Source organism: Cuculus canorus, chromosome 18 (genome assembly GCF_017976375.1).
Source record: "Cuculus canorus isolate bCucCan1 chromosome 18, bCucCan1.pri, whole genome shotgun sequence".
In the NCBI taxonomy this organism is placed as follows: Eukaryota; Metazoa; Chordata; class Aves; order Cuculiformes; family Cuculidae; genus Cuculus; species Cuculus canorus.
The window spans coordinates 11,700,395-11,712,926 of NC_071418.1; the positions used below are offsets into that span (position 1 = coordinate 11,700,395).

Below are 12,532 nucleotides of genomic sequence, written 5' to 3' on the forward strand. Positions count from 1 at the left end.
AATGTTTTAAGTGATGGAAGTCCATTTGTGAGACTTTCCAGGAAAAGTAGGAATGAACCCAGCCTGAATCACTGACATCCCTTTCTTAGTCATTCCCTGTTCCATCCACCTGTATGATGCTCACAAATTAAAACACAAGATAGAGGATGCATCCCTGAAGGTACGAGTGATAGGTGTAGGGAATGCACTGGGTACGAGCAGTCTGAGTACCTGCTTACATTTTGTGAAACTTGGACACTAGGTTGATGAATGTTTTGCAAATACGTCTAGGAGACTGCATGGCTATGACAGCTACTGCAGAAGTAGAAACCATGTGGAGAAGTTATTGAAGTAGAAATATCTTTCCAAACCTAATTTGCAGTGAAAAAAACGGGATTTTGCTTCAGGCTGCCAGGGTCCTGCAGGTTTTGAGTTTTCCTGTGAAGTTCACTGCAGAGACAAGAGTCCTGTGGCTGAAAAGGCAGTTAAGCACGGACGATCCTGTAACCCTGTCAGTCATTTGCAAAGCTCCTTTTGAGTTCAGTGGCTGCCACCAGGGCATAAATCAACCAGTAGACTGGGTTAGCTGGTTTGCAGAGGGGTGGTTTCCCTGCAAGCCAGGGGTGATGGGTGGTTGTTTCCTGGTGAGGTGAGGTACAGGGGAAAGCCATTTTTTTCCCCCTGGAGAACGGACTCCAGAGAGCACTAAGATCAAGGGAGTTTACCCTGAGGAAGAATTTCAGCTGTTTTGCTTTTAACAATAAAGCAGCTGTTGTGGTGCAGATGGAATATACAGCCCTGACTCAGAGGTGTCCTGGTGCAGCTGCAGTGACAGACCGCTCAATACAGAGTGTGTTCATAAGATCTGTAGGGGTGTTATGGAGAAGGATAAATATTATCGGTTCTGTTGACAGGGAACATCTTGGAGCAGCTTTCTCACCTGTTGATTTGTAATTTCTCCCGCAAAGTAGTCTGAGCCTTGTGAGTCTAAAACTTAAAAAAAAAAAATGCTTGGGAGAACTCAGCCACTTTATTCTGAAGCCCTGCTGTCTCAGGATGGACAGTGTTCTCTTGCTTACCTTTTGCTATTGGTGTGCTTGGGGAGAGAAGCAAACTCTTCCCCTTTTTTTCATGTTTCACTATGTTCTCAGGTGATTTCAGTTTGAGTTTTGCTTTGCTGAAGGGAAGACCAGCCTGAGAGGGAGTCTTTTCCATTGTTGAATCTAATTCTCTTACTGATTTCAGTGCTTTGGTGTAATGTACTGGTTAATTATTTAAGGCTTTTGACTTTTCTACAGACATCTGGGGCTGCCTTGCTAAAAGTGTCAGCCCATTTGTTTTTTCCCATTAAGAACACCCTGTTGTAGGGTTTCCCACATGTACTCTGTGATGCAGTCAGATGATCTTGGATGGATGAGAACCGAGACTTGCTGTGACAGGCAGTGATTGTCTTTTCCCTGTCCATCTTCTGTGTTTGATCAAGTCAGTAATAAAGCTCTTCTACTTGAATTCCTCAAAACTGCTTATTTAGAGGAAAATGGGAAGAGTAACATTTTGTCAAGAGTAGCATCTTGCTGTTTTTCCCCTTCTCTTTGCTGAGTCCTTCACTTGTGTCTTTCTCTGCCGATAGCCTGTCAGCAGTGTGCATCAGTGCTGGTCTGTGTCCTGCCTCACCAGAGTGCTTAAACATGGGTTGATCTTATGTTGTCTGCTGTGGCAGCCTTTCCTTTGGCTTTGTTTTGTCCCTGGTCTCCAGAATCTGAAGGCTTCTGCTGTTTTTTTTCGGTTTTATTCTGTCTGATACCAAGACACACAAAATCTTTGTCCTCAGATTACTGGCATTATAGCAATATTTCATTCTGTTTGGTGCTGTGCATACATGGATAGAACTGACCTGTCCCCAAGAAAAGTAGTCTAAACTGTAATAAGGTATTTAACCTAGATAAGGGGTTGAAAAGAGCAAGGATTATAAGCCATATTCCAGATCAGGTACAGAGACTCATGGAAGAATGCCATGCTCAAATTTATCTGGCAAGATCAACTAATTTCAGAATTGATTTTAATTATTTTTCTCTTGTTTTTAAACTTTCAAGGCTGTGTTTCCAGTGAATGCATGGAAGCAAATTCTTTGCCTACTATCTGGTACTGACTCTGAACTGTGTAGTAGTTGTTGCTGGAGGAACATGGAGGAAAGGGCTGCTAGCTGATTTCACTTCTCACTGTTGCTCTACGTTGGTTTTGGAGGGGGTTGGCGGTTCTACAGATGCTGCAATATTTTGCTCTTTATTGCAGGGAGCTGATGGAACAGCGTGGTGAATTTTCTCCCGTCTGTATTTACATGCGAGATGAGGTAAGCCAGCAAAGCCTTCTGTCTTCTCTTCTCCTTCTATCCCTACAAAATAAGAAAAACTCAGCTCTGCTTTTCAACCTGGAAAGTGTTTCTTTTGAACTTTCTTGAGAGGGGGAAGTAGAAAAATATTGGTCTCTTCAAAGCATGACGTGTCTGTATGGAAAAAAGCTCTCTTGGAACGTAACCCTGGGCCGTTTAGACCTCTGAGCCCATAAAATGAGCTCAATGACCTGTTTGTGTTTTTCTTTCCAACTTCTTTTAAAGCTGGAGTCAAAACAGTGGTTTCATTTTAATAAATATTTGCTTTTCTCTGTGTTTTGATCTTTTGCTGTTAATGTTTTGTTTAATATTTTGTATGTGCGTATTATGGAATTTGCTCTCCCTCACTGTCCCCTTCACTTCCCGCTGACCTCTGTGCGCAGATCATCTTTATTCTGGAACAGGCCGTTACAAGCAGATGGGAGGTGTATGCAATGCAGTTGGCTGTCTTTCAGCGCTGAGACCTTGCCTGTGATTTAACTTCTGATATAAAAATAGTGGCTGCTGGGGTTGGATCCGATTTGGATGTACGTGTGGTATGGACATATATGTAGGTCATCTTCCCTAGAGATCATTTAATCAGCAGTGAATTTGGTAAAGCACCACAGGTGAATAAAGTGGATTTGGGTCTCGTTTTCAGTTGCAGAAAGAGTGTGTTTTGAGCTGTTTCTGGTGCTGTTTCTTTTGATACAGGCTTCTTTCTAGAAAGAGCACTTTAAATGCCCTCCACCTTAAGCAGCTGCCATAATTACTTTACTCTGGTTTTGTTGCAGGTATCAGGAAAAGATGCTCTGGAGAAGACAACACTGAAGTCACTTGGCCTGACTGGAGGCAGTGCCATCATCAGGTCAGGAGGAGCAAAGTTTGGGTTCTTTGTTTTTCCTTTCCGCTTTGGTGGTGAATTTGTTTTGTTTCACATACCAAGAAACAAAAGCACAAAAAAAAGTTCAAGACAACAAGTGTTGGGGCACTCAGTAATTATTGCATTTGCCTGTTTATCTGAAACTGCTGCCCAGATGTGCTTCCCACAGCTGCAGATGCTGGCACCAACCGGTCATGTGCAGATTAAAGGGGCTCCTTTGCGCCTGCCTTTTTTTTTTTTTTTTTTTTTTGTTCCCTGTAAGTGAAACAGACAGTTCAAAGTTAAAAGTCTCTCTGAGGGGACAATCATCCACCACTTTATTCATCCCTGGTTTGGATTTCAGGCATTAAACTCCCAGTCCCTGCAGTGCCTTCTGCTGACTGTGTGGGAGGGCGAGGTGGCGAACAGTGACAATCGTTCTGTGATCCTCCAGTCAGTTCTTTGCAGTGTATGCAGACGGCTGGAGTGATTAGAAGCTGTGCTTTACAACTGGCTGCTGTTTTTTCCTGGAAGGCAATTTTCTTCCTGCCGAGTGGGTAGTTCCTGTTCTGTTTTGGGTTTGGTTTTTTTTTTTTTTTTTCTTTATTCACAAACCCTTAACCCCCCACTCCTAACTTCAGAGCAACTGGAACTTGTTCTTTGTGAGTGTCTGGGAGAAGCAGATCATTAAATTAGGGGTATATTAGAGTCTAGCTGTCATCTTCAAGTCATGGTCACGTTAAGAGTGGGGAGGGCAGTATTGTCAGGATAAATGATTTTGGTTATATTCCTTTTGGTGTCTTCTCTAAGAGTTGTCATGAAGAAATGCAGCTCGTCTGGCCAGGAGGAAGCTGTGGGTGCCACGGTGTGGTGTAATGAGGCTGCAGAGAGTTTAGGCTCTACTGAAGGAGCAGTGGATGTGCCCCTACCTCAAGCAAACACGTTCCCGAAGGACTTGGACCACATGGATGTGGCCATGTCTTTAAAGAGCTGCACAGACAAACAAGACTCAATTAGAGAATCTCATGCCAGCTTGGAGGAGCAGTGGCCTTCCTCAGAGCTTGAATCTACCCCATTTGTCCCTTTTTCTGGAGATGGGCAGCGTCTGGGGGACTCTTCTGTAGCTGTGCCATCTCTTGGGTTAGAAATGCCATCTTCAAAGCTGCCAACAACTTTCTCCAGCCCTGGAGGCCCTTCTAAGCCAAAGAAGTCTAAGAACAGCCAAGAACCGCAAAAGGAGCAAGAACAGGTAAGGGAAAATTTGTTTGCCATGAGGACTTTTTTTTTTTTTTTTTTTTTTTTTTTTTTTTAAATCCTGCTTTGCCTGAGGCTGAGCTCCTACAAGGGAAAAGGTGTTTCCGTAGTTAGGACTATTTTTTTTTCCCCCGTAACGTAGGATTAGGTGCCTTGGTGATATACAGTCCTACAAACAGTTCTGTAAGGAAGTTTGGACAGTTTACTGTAGGAAATACAAAGGATGGGAATTTATGAATTTGCTGTCTAGGGGCAAGCACAGCATTGAACCGTGAGGCATCCTTGATGAATGGTTCTAATGCAGGCAACACAACTGCATTAAAAGCACAGTTCAGAAGAGCTTCAATCTCTGTGCATGGAATTCCGTGCAAATTTCATTATCAAACCAAAAAGCTTTGACATCTGAGGTGCTCATCCTTCTTCTAAAAATTGCTTTCTGCTCTGTGGTTTTGCTAAAGATGAGCAGGGTTTGATCAGACTTGTTTATAATACTCCAAAGGTGCTTAGTGCTTGCTGTGACTAACTTACCTCCCACATCCCATGGAAGGTAAAAGCTTAGTAGAGTTTTACATATGGAAAGCAATAACTTTTCTAGCCTGTTATAGGATTGTCCTATAACAGAATCGGTTTTAATAGGTTTGTTGCAGCTTAATCCCTTGACTTCTAAGATCTGAGAAGCTGGTCAGAGTTTCTAACCCTTTGGTTGTAAGGTGTGCTCAGATTTCTTGTCTGAGCCTTTCTGTGGAAAGTGGAACTCAGTAGTAAAGCTGTTGTGGAAGCAGTATCCCCTGCTGGTTGCTGTTAATGTCTGCTTCCTTTGAGTTCCTTCTGCCTCTGGTCACTGTGACTTACAGTTTAATTCTTTCAGTTAACACGTGGTAGAATGTGGTAGAATGTAAGGGATATGGAACTAGGAAAGGGATTTTTCAGCTACAGTTGCATCTTGCCAAGGGTTCAATATTTGAAAAAAAAAAATGGGTCAGGACCTCTTCCTTTCAGACTAGTCCCATTTCTTCTGCGAGTCTTAATTTTCTTGGTATTGCAGATGAAGCAGAAACCTTCCATCCTTTTCCTTCTCTATTTCTGCTTCTGTGTAAGTGTCTTCTGTCTTACTCTAAAATATAGTGCTTCTTTAAAATAAAATGCACCTCTCTGTACGCCTTTTCCCAGGAAGGCAAATTGCACATCTGTCATCATTGTTGGGTGTCTCTGAAATAAAACTCTATTGATTAAAATTAAAAATGCTTTAGCTCATGTAGAGGTAGCAGAACCAGTGGCTTGAGAGTGCTGTAATGCCATGGCAGAATGGCCTCTCCATGATGTTAAGTATGCTTTCTGGAGGGCAGCTGTGTGGGATCGAATGCCTGCAGCAAGGCTTGGTATGTCTAGCAAGCAGCATCTAATAAAGTACGGGAGGCACTACCTCCACAACTTACTCCATGTTATTGTGCATCCAGGATTCTCTGTGACCAGCTCTTTCCCTTGCCCCTCTGCTGCACACTTCTCCACTAAGGCTGGCTGTAGTGTTCAGAGCTCCCCTTGACTCCTATGCTTTAGTACCTCCTGGAGTTGGAGGCTTTTCTTTATCTCTGGTTCTAATCCAACTGTGGGATTAAACAATGGAAAGCCATAAGTAGAAAGAAAGGGTACTTGAGGAGTTTCAAAGGAAGCTCAATGCAGGAGGAATTTGGCAAGACAATGTGTTGTCAAGTTGGTGGTGCCGATTCTGCCTTGGTTGACTTTGTGGTTGCAGTCCATTCTTGATGAGTTTCTGAATTGTTTAGGAGCAGAAGCCAGATCCTGGAAGGACTCTGGAGCACTTATAAGTGGAGCAGAAAGGACTTTACTAGTGCGGTGGTGGATGTTTCAGTGTATTAGAAACATGTTTGGGTCTGTCCAGTCAGTATCATTTAACCTTTTGGAACAGGCTCTAAAAGTGGAGAGCAGAACAGTAGACCAGGTTATTTGTCCAGGCTAATGTGTGCTTGCTTCAGTCACGCTCTTGCCTTTGAGGGGTTTGGAAAGAAGGAGTTCCAATTGTGCCTGAAAAAGAAAAGGAGAGCTGCAAGGGCTTGTGGCGGTGTTCTTCACCAGTCCTGTTGCCCACACTTCTCCATTTGCTGGGTGGCGAGGCAGAACTCATTTGATCATTTTGCTGGCTACAGCTGGATGTGAAGTTGTGCTGCCAGGCGTGGAGCTGAACAGTGGTGGCCTGAGGACTCACAATCCAGCATCTTTCTCAGAATTGCAGTCCAGTTCAAACCACTCAGAGGCACTTCTGGAGCCAGCCTCCCTTCCAGTTTGAGAGCAGCTTTGGAAGCAGCTGCCGATTTTGTTGGGGGGGCTCTGCCCTCGTGTTAAACAGCATGTGATTTTGACTGCTGCTTTCAAGCCCTTTGATCTCTGGTGCTTTTGCTGCTGATTGATTACATTTTGTTCCCTCCTCCATTCCTGCCATCGTCCGCTCTCCTTGCTTTCAGCAGCAGAGCAGGGCTGGCCACATGGCATCTGCTTTTTGTCCCTTTTCAGTCCTGAGGAAAAAACCCAAAACAAAACAAATTATTTTTAAACATCAAAGGTCCATTTTTTTAAAAGAATCTTCCCATTAATGCTTTGCCTGTGTGTGGTTTTTGAAGCTGAAGAGAAAGGCTGGATAAAATCTGTGCCGGCGTCCCTTCGTTTCTTGGGCTAAAGATGGTTTACAGACAGCTGCACACTGACTTTGATGTCAGAACATTAATTATTAGAAGGTAACTTTACACCAGATTCCCTGTGGGATTAGAGCTCCCTGAGGTGATGGGGAGGAGGTGGGTCCCCAGGGAGAGCTGGCTGCTGTGGAAAGCACAATAAAAACTACTTCACTCCGCTTACCTGCTTGCTGAGGTCCAAGGTGGTGACCATCAAGCCTGGTTTATTACGTAGGTGGTGGTTCCATAAGCTGCCTGATAGATGCTGCGGTGAGCAGATGGCTTCAGCCTACTGGTGGGAAATGTCCAACAGCTCAACGTTGACATTAGAAGTAAAGACTCCTAAGAATGAAGGTGACAAACTGTAATGCAGCATCTTTGACTCCTCAAAGGTGTTGCAGACAGAAGTATGACAGCAAAATGCACAACTTGCTTTTCTCCAGAGTTAAGTAGAAACTGCCATGTTGTGGCCATTTGTTGTTACAGGAGATGGTTGCCTTTTCATGGCTGCACAAATCGCCAGGTGTGTAGTGGACTGGGAAGCAAGGTGATGTACCTCATCACCTCCTTTTTGTAAGTCACCACAGGGAGGTAGCTTTTGGATTCTGTTTGCACTCTAGGATTGTTTGTAATGTATTAAAATAAGGCTGTGTGGAGAGTACTCGGGTTGGGAGATGCTTGATTGGAATACCTGAGTGATCAAGTGGTAATGGATGAAGAAAGAGGAACAGGGTGGTGGCGTGACTCTGAGGAAAGGCAGATTGGTAGAGCAACAGGAATGGAGACCTCTTTCTCTCTGAAGAGCGTTTCTTGTGTCTGTAAGGAGGTGAGACGTACTGGTGGTTCCACGAAGTGATAAATAGGAGGCAGAAGAGATACTATGATATTACTACATTGTGGCAGTCTGCATCCTCAGTGACAAAACGAAGCCTTTTGGTTGCTAAGCAGTGCTTTGAGACCTCTTGTGCGGACCAGACCCTTTTGTGCAGTTCTGTAATGGAGTTGCAGAAACTCTGAGTCAAACCACCTGAATCGCTTCACAAAGCCTTGCTCGTTACAGCTCTGAGGGGTCTCACTCTGTTACTGGGGATCAGCTGCAAATTTATAATAGGCAGTTCTTGCTCTTAGTTGTGTATTTTTGCTGTCTTGATAGACATGCACATATCAGCTCCTTCTTCTGTACAGAAAAGTGTGTTTCTTCATGTTAAGAAGTAGCTGAGGAATGTGTCTTGGTTTGGAAGTTGAGGTATTCAGCATTCAGTGTTGGTTGGGGAAGTTTAGGAGCTCAAAGGCAGCCATGTGTCTGCACAGGGCCAGGACAAGTACCCTGCGGAGAGTTAAACATGGCCATCCTCTCTGGGTGTAACTTGGAGGTCAAGAATAGGGTATTTATATCTGTGAATCAGTCGATTTTGTGTTACAGCAGGTAGGTAGCTGTGGGAGGCTGGGGAATGGCTCTAGAGGGGAAGCTCCTGACTGCCCTTTTGCAGTAGTTAGTTTGAACGAAGCTTTAGTAACAGTTCTTATGAGGGGGCCTGGAACAGTGAGCAAGCAGCGGGGAGGAGGGTTGAGCACATAGGACTGGGATGTACTTCTGCCGGCTTGTGATTTCTGATGTCTTGCCTGAGGTATTTAGCTACTGCCATGGTTTGGGACAGGCTTTTCCTGTGGAATCTTGCTACTGTTAGGATTAACTAAAGTGCTTGCTAGAGCAAATGCTAAATGGAAAGTTTAGGATTTGTTAGGATTCCTTCCATTGTATCCCAGCACCCTTCACAACATGCCATGGGATATGTCTACTCAGTCTTATGTTTTTGGGGTTTCTTGAAAGAAGTCTATTTTCAGTATGTGTGTGTTTAGAATGAAATGAAATGTTTGAGGAGATTAAAGCGTGCCTGATCACTGGGGAGGCCAGATTCATTCTTCTCTGGCGTCGGTCTGACCTTAGCGGAGCAGTGGCTGGCAGCAGGTAGGACCACTGTGCAACAGGCCCTTTCCCAGAGGGTGGCTCTGCACGCTCAGGATCGCTCCCACAGCACTTCACATTCTTCCCCCTGAGCCCCAGGAAAGCTGCAATCAGGCTCCTTCACCCGCTGGTTAGAGCTGACCCTGCTCAACTTTCTAAAAGTAGCCAAGTGTCCCACCCACACAACCTCGCTCTTTTAATTTCTTAAATTACCCTTATAGTGCCCACAAGCAGAGCGAGCATTGCCTTGTAATTTGTGTTGTAGCTTCTGACAATTGAGGGAGGCTCCTTCTGTTCCCAAGGGGCCTGTGCCTGGGGGGAAGGGAGAGTGGAAGGGACATGTAGGGAGGACATTCAAGCATTAATTAGGATTGGAAAGAGTGTGTGAGGGGAAAAAGGGGAGAAGAATGGGCATCAGGTTTGTTCACAGAGCTTAGAACTGTGTTAGGCTGACAGCTGACTCATCCTCAGCTCAGGAAGGACGTGGATCTGTTAGAGCAAGTCCAGAGGAGGCCACAAAGATGATCGGAGGGCAGGACATGCTGAGAGTGTTGGGTCTGTTCAGCCCGGAGAAGAGAAGGCTCTTGGAAGACATTAGAGCAGCCTCCAGTACTTAAAGGGAGGGGCTACATGAAGGCTGGGGAGGGGCTCTTGATCAGGGAATGCGGGAACAGGATGAGGGTGAATGGTTTTAAGCTGAAAGAGGGGAGATTGAGATGAGATTTTTAGGAAGAAATGTTTTGCTGTGAGGGTGGGGAGGCCCTTGCCCAGGTTGCCCAGAGAAGTGGTGGCTGCCCCATCCCTGGAGGTGTTCAAGGCCAGGATGGGGCTTGAAGCAGCTTGATCCAGTGGGAGATGTCCCTGCCTATGGCAGGACGTGGAACTGGATGGCTTTCCATCCAAAACCGTTCTTATGATTCTCTGAACTGTTAAAGCTTTTGTTCTGGTGGGGCTCTCCAGTCACGGAGTGCTTCCCCCTGATCTCCTGTCGCCTGTGGTATGCTGCTGGGTTTGCTTTCACTGTTGATGTGTTTAAACATTTCTATGAGTTAAATTTGAGTTGTTCAGGAGCTTATAGGTATAGCTGCCCCTTGTGTGTTGAAGGCTGGTCGTGGTCTATACCCCTTGTTTGTTGGAGGCTGCTGCTTTTGATGTGAGAGATTGTGACCTGCATCCCACCTGTTATGAATTGTGAGGGGTACCTAATGTGATTCTCCTTTACAGACAGTGAGTGCTGCTTGTCCCATAGGGGTGGGGAGTGGGTTGGGCTTGGAGGGTGGGGGCGCTTCTGTTTTGATGTTGGTTTTTCTTCAGTGGTGGTGTTGGTTTGGGGTATTGTTTGGGTGTTTTGTTTTTTTTTATTTAACTAACTGCAGGTGCATTTATAGGCTGGAATGCAATTGTGATGAAAGGTTTGCTGTCAAGGTGTCTAGCTCCTGTTCCTGGGCTCTGGGGCATGGGAACAGTGCTGGCAGGCTGCTGTGCTGTGCTGTGCCGTGCGGGCGAGAGGGATATGTTGGTTGCAGAGAGCTGAGTGGCCTGTCCTCAGCATCTGGCACGTAGGGAAAGTTGCCAAGAAGCGTATTGAGTACCTTGATTTCGGGTAGTATGTACAGTGAACTGTGGAGTGAGCCCTGGTTGGGAACTCTTGCCATTGGTTCTGTGGCAAGAGGATGTGAAGGAAAGGGAACAGAAGATGCAATACAAGCCAAGAGTGTGTGTCGGATGATAAACTTTTTTAAAAAGGTCAGTTTTTAGTCTGTAGGACAAAGAACAGCACTTGTGTAAGTTCTGTACCACCTGAAGAATGGTAGGATAGTGATCCCATACTGTGAGAGGCTTGGGGTAGAGCAGAGATGAGGGTTATGGTTCTGGGACAGGAATGATTTCTGAATATTTACAAGCTTGTAACTATCCAGGACTATGGTTCAGCTGCAGAATATCATTGTACGTTAAGCAAAGAGCTTTCGCAGGCACTCCCTGGAAAGTGTCATCTCTCCTTAGGTTAGATCTGACTGCTGAGGTTGTTACCCTGAGCCTCTGTTCTGAGGCGGAGAGCAGGTCACTGCTCGGCTGTGACTCCCCAGATGGGACAGATTGCTGCTGCTTGGTGGGAGAACTGCACCCCAGGCTCCACCAGCTGTAAAAAATGACAGCACTAGCGACCACTGTATCATTTGCCTGATCTTGGTGACATGAATTCCACGCTAGTGGTTGTATTGCAAATACTGTATTTTTCCTTTTTTCAGGAACCTTAAGGCATAAGCAGAGCAATGCATTTAAGACTAACCAAAGAGCATTTTTATTCTGTAGCATATGGAGCGAGAGCCACTTGTGTATCACCTAGACCTGCTAGAAACACCTCCTGCTGGCCCAGAAGAGCTTCCTGATGAGTTTTTTGAAGTCACAGTGGATGATGTACGGAAACGTTTGGCACAGCTGCAGAGTGAGAGGCAAGTTTCCTTTCTGCTGGTGAATGAGGTTGCTCTGTATCCTTTTGTTGAGCAGTGACACTCTGCACCTACAGCTGGCTGTGATCTCTGGGCAGAGAAGTTACTGGGTGTGGAATTAATGAATTGGTGATCAGCAGTGGGAATCTCTATCCTTTAGGCCCTTTGAGTCCAAGGACTATGTTGTGTTTCTGCAACAGAACTGACGTTTTTGTGTGAATTGTGTGCATGGGATAATGTTGAAAATGTCATCATGAAGTGATGGTGATGCCTGTGTGGTGATGAGTTTATCTGAGAACCTCAGGCTAATTGGGGGTGGGCCCTAGCTGAGAAAGGATTAAGAGAAAGATTCCTTCCCATGTTCTGCATTTCAGAGAGTTACTCAAAGCCAGTTAACACCTCTCCTCTTATTCTTTCTTACCTTCTCCTTTCTGAAAGAGAAGGCACTGCCTTTGTAATTAGATGTGCTCTTATTTACTGGAGGCCCAAAGCAGTAGTGAGCTCCTGCTGTCTGTTTTGTTCCGACTTGATAGTAACTGTTAGGAATTAAATGGGTCAAATTTGAACTTGTGATGGATAAACATAGAACCACAATGATCCAGCTTCATAACTGGACTGACTTCAATAACAGCTGGTAGCATTTTCAGCCAGTAAGAAACACCTTGTATTTTAAGTAACAGAATTAACCTTGTATTAGACCTCATCAGGAAAGGCCAACTTTAAAACATTACTCAAATGGAAATAAAGGAAAATCAAACTTAGCCACAATTCAAGACGTGAAAATGTTTAAACACCCATGAAGAGTGAGGACGCTGGACTAACCATCTATCTTGCTGCTCAAGTAGCTGTCAAATATTCATGATGTTACTGCACTCTTAATCCAGTTCTGAACTAAAACTAGATGAAGATAAAGTAGCCTCCCAGTTACAACAGCATTTTGCTGTCTGTCTGTTCTTAAAGAAGTTA

General features: G+C 44.9%; 1 protein-coding gene across 7 annotated transcripts in view; it reads left to right on the forward strand.

Moving 5' to 3' along the window:
• Positions 1-12,532, forward strand: part of ASPSCR1 (ASPSCR1 tether for SLC2A4, UBX domain containing) — a 50,076-nt gene that overhangs the window by 19,141 nt on the left and 18,403 nt on the right. For all 7 annotated transcript variants that reach the window (XR_008452908.1, XM_054083597.1, XM_054083592.1 and 4 more), the window contains 4 exons: positions 2,272-2,329; positions 3,142-3,215; positions 4,020-4,458; positions 11,430-11,569. Coding sequence is in view for 6 of the 7 variants with exons in the window: in XM_054083597.1 (XP_053939572.1) it covers positions 2,272-2,329; positions 3,142-3,215; positions 4,020-4,458; positions 11,430-11,569 (711 nt within the window). In the remaining variant the exon portion in view is untranslated. The remainder of the gene's footprint in view (positions 1-2,271; positions 2,330-3,141; positions 3,216-4,019; positions 4,459-11,429; positions 11,570-12,532) is intronic.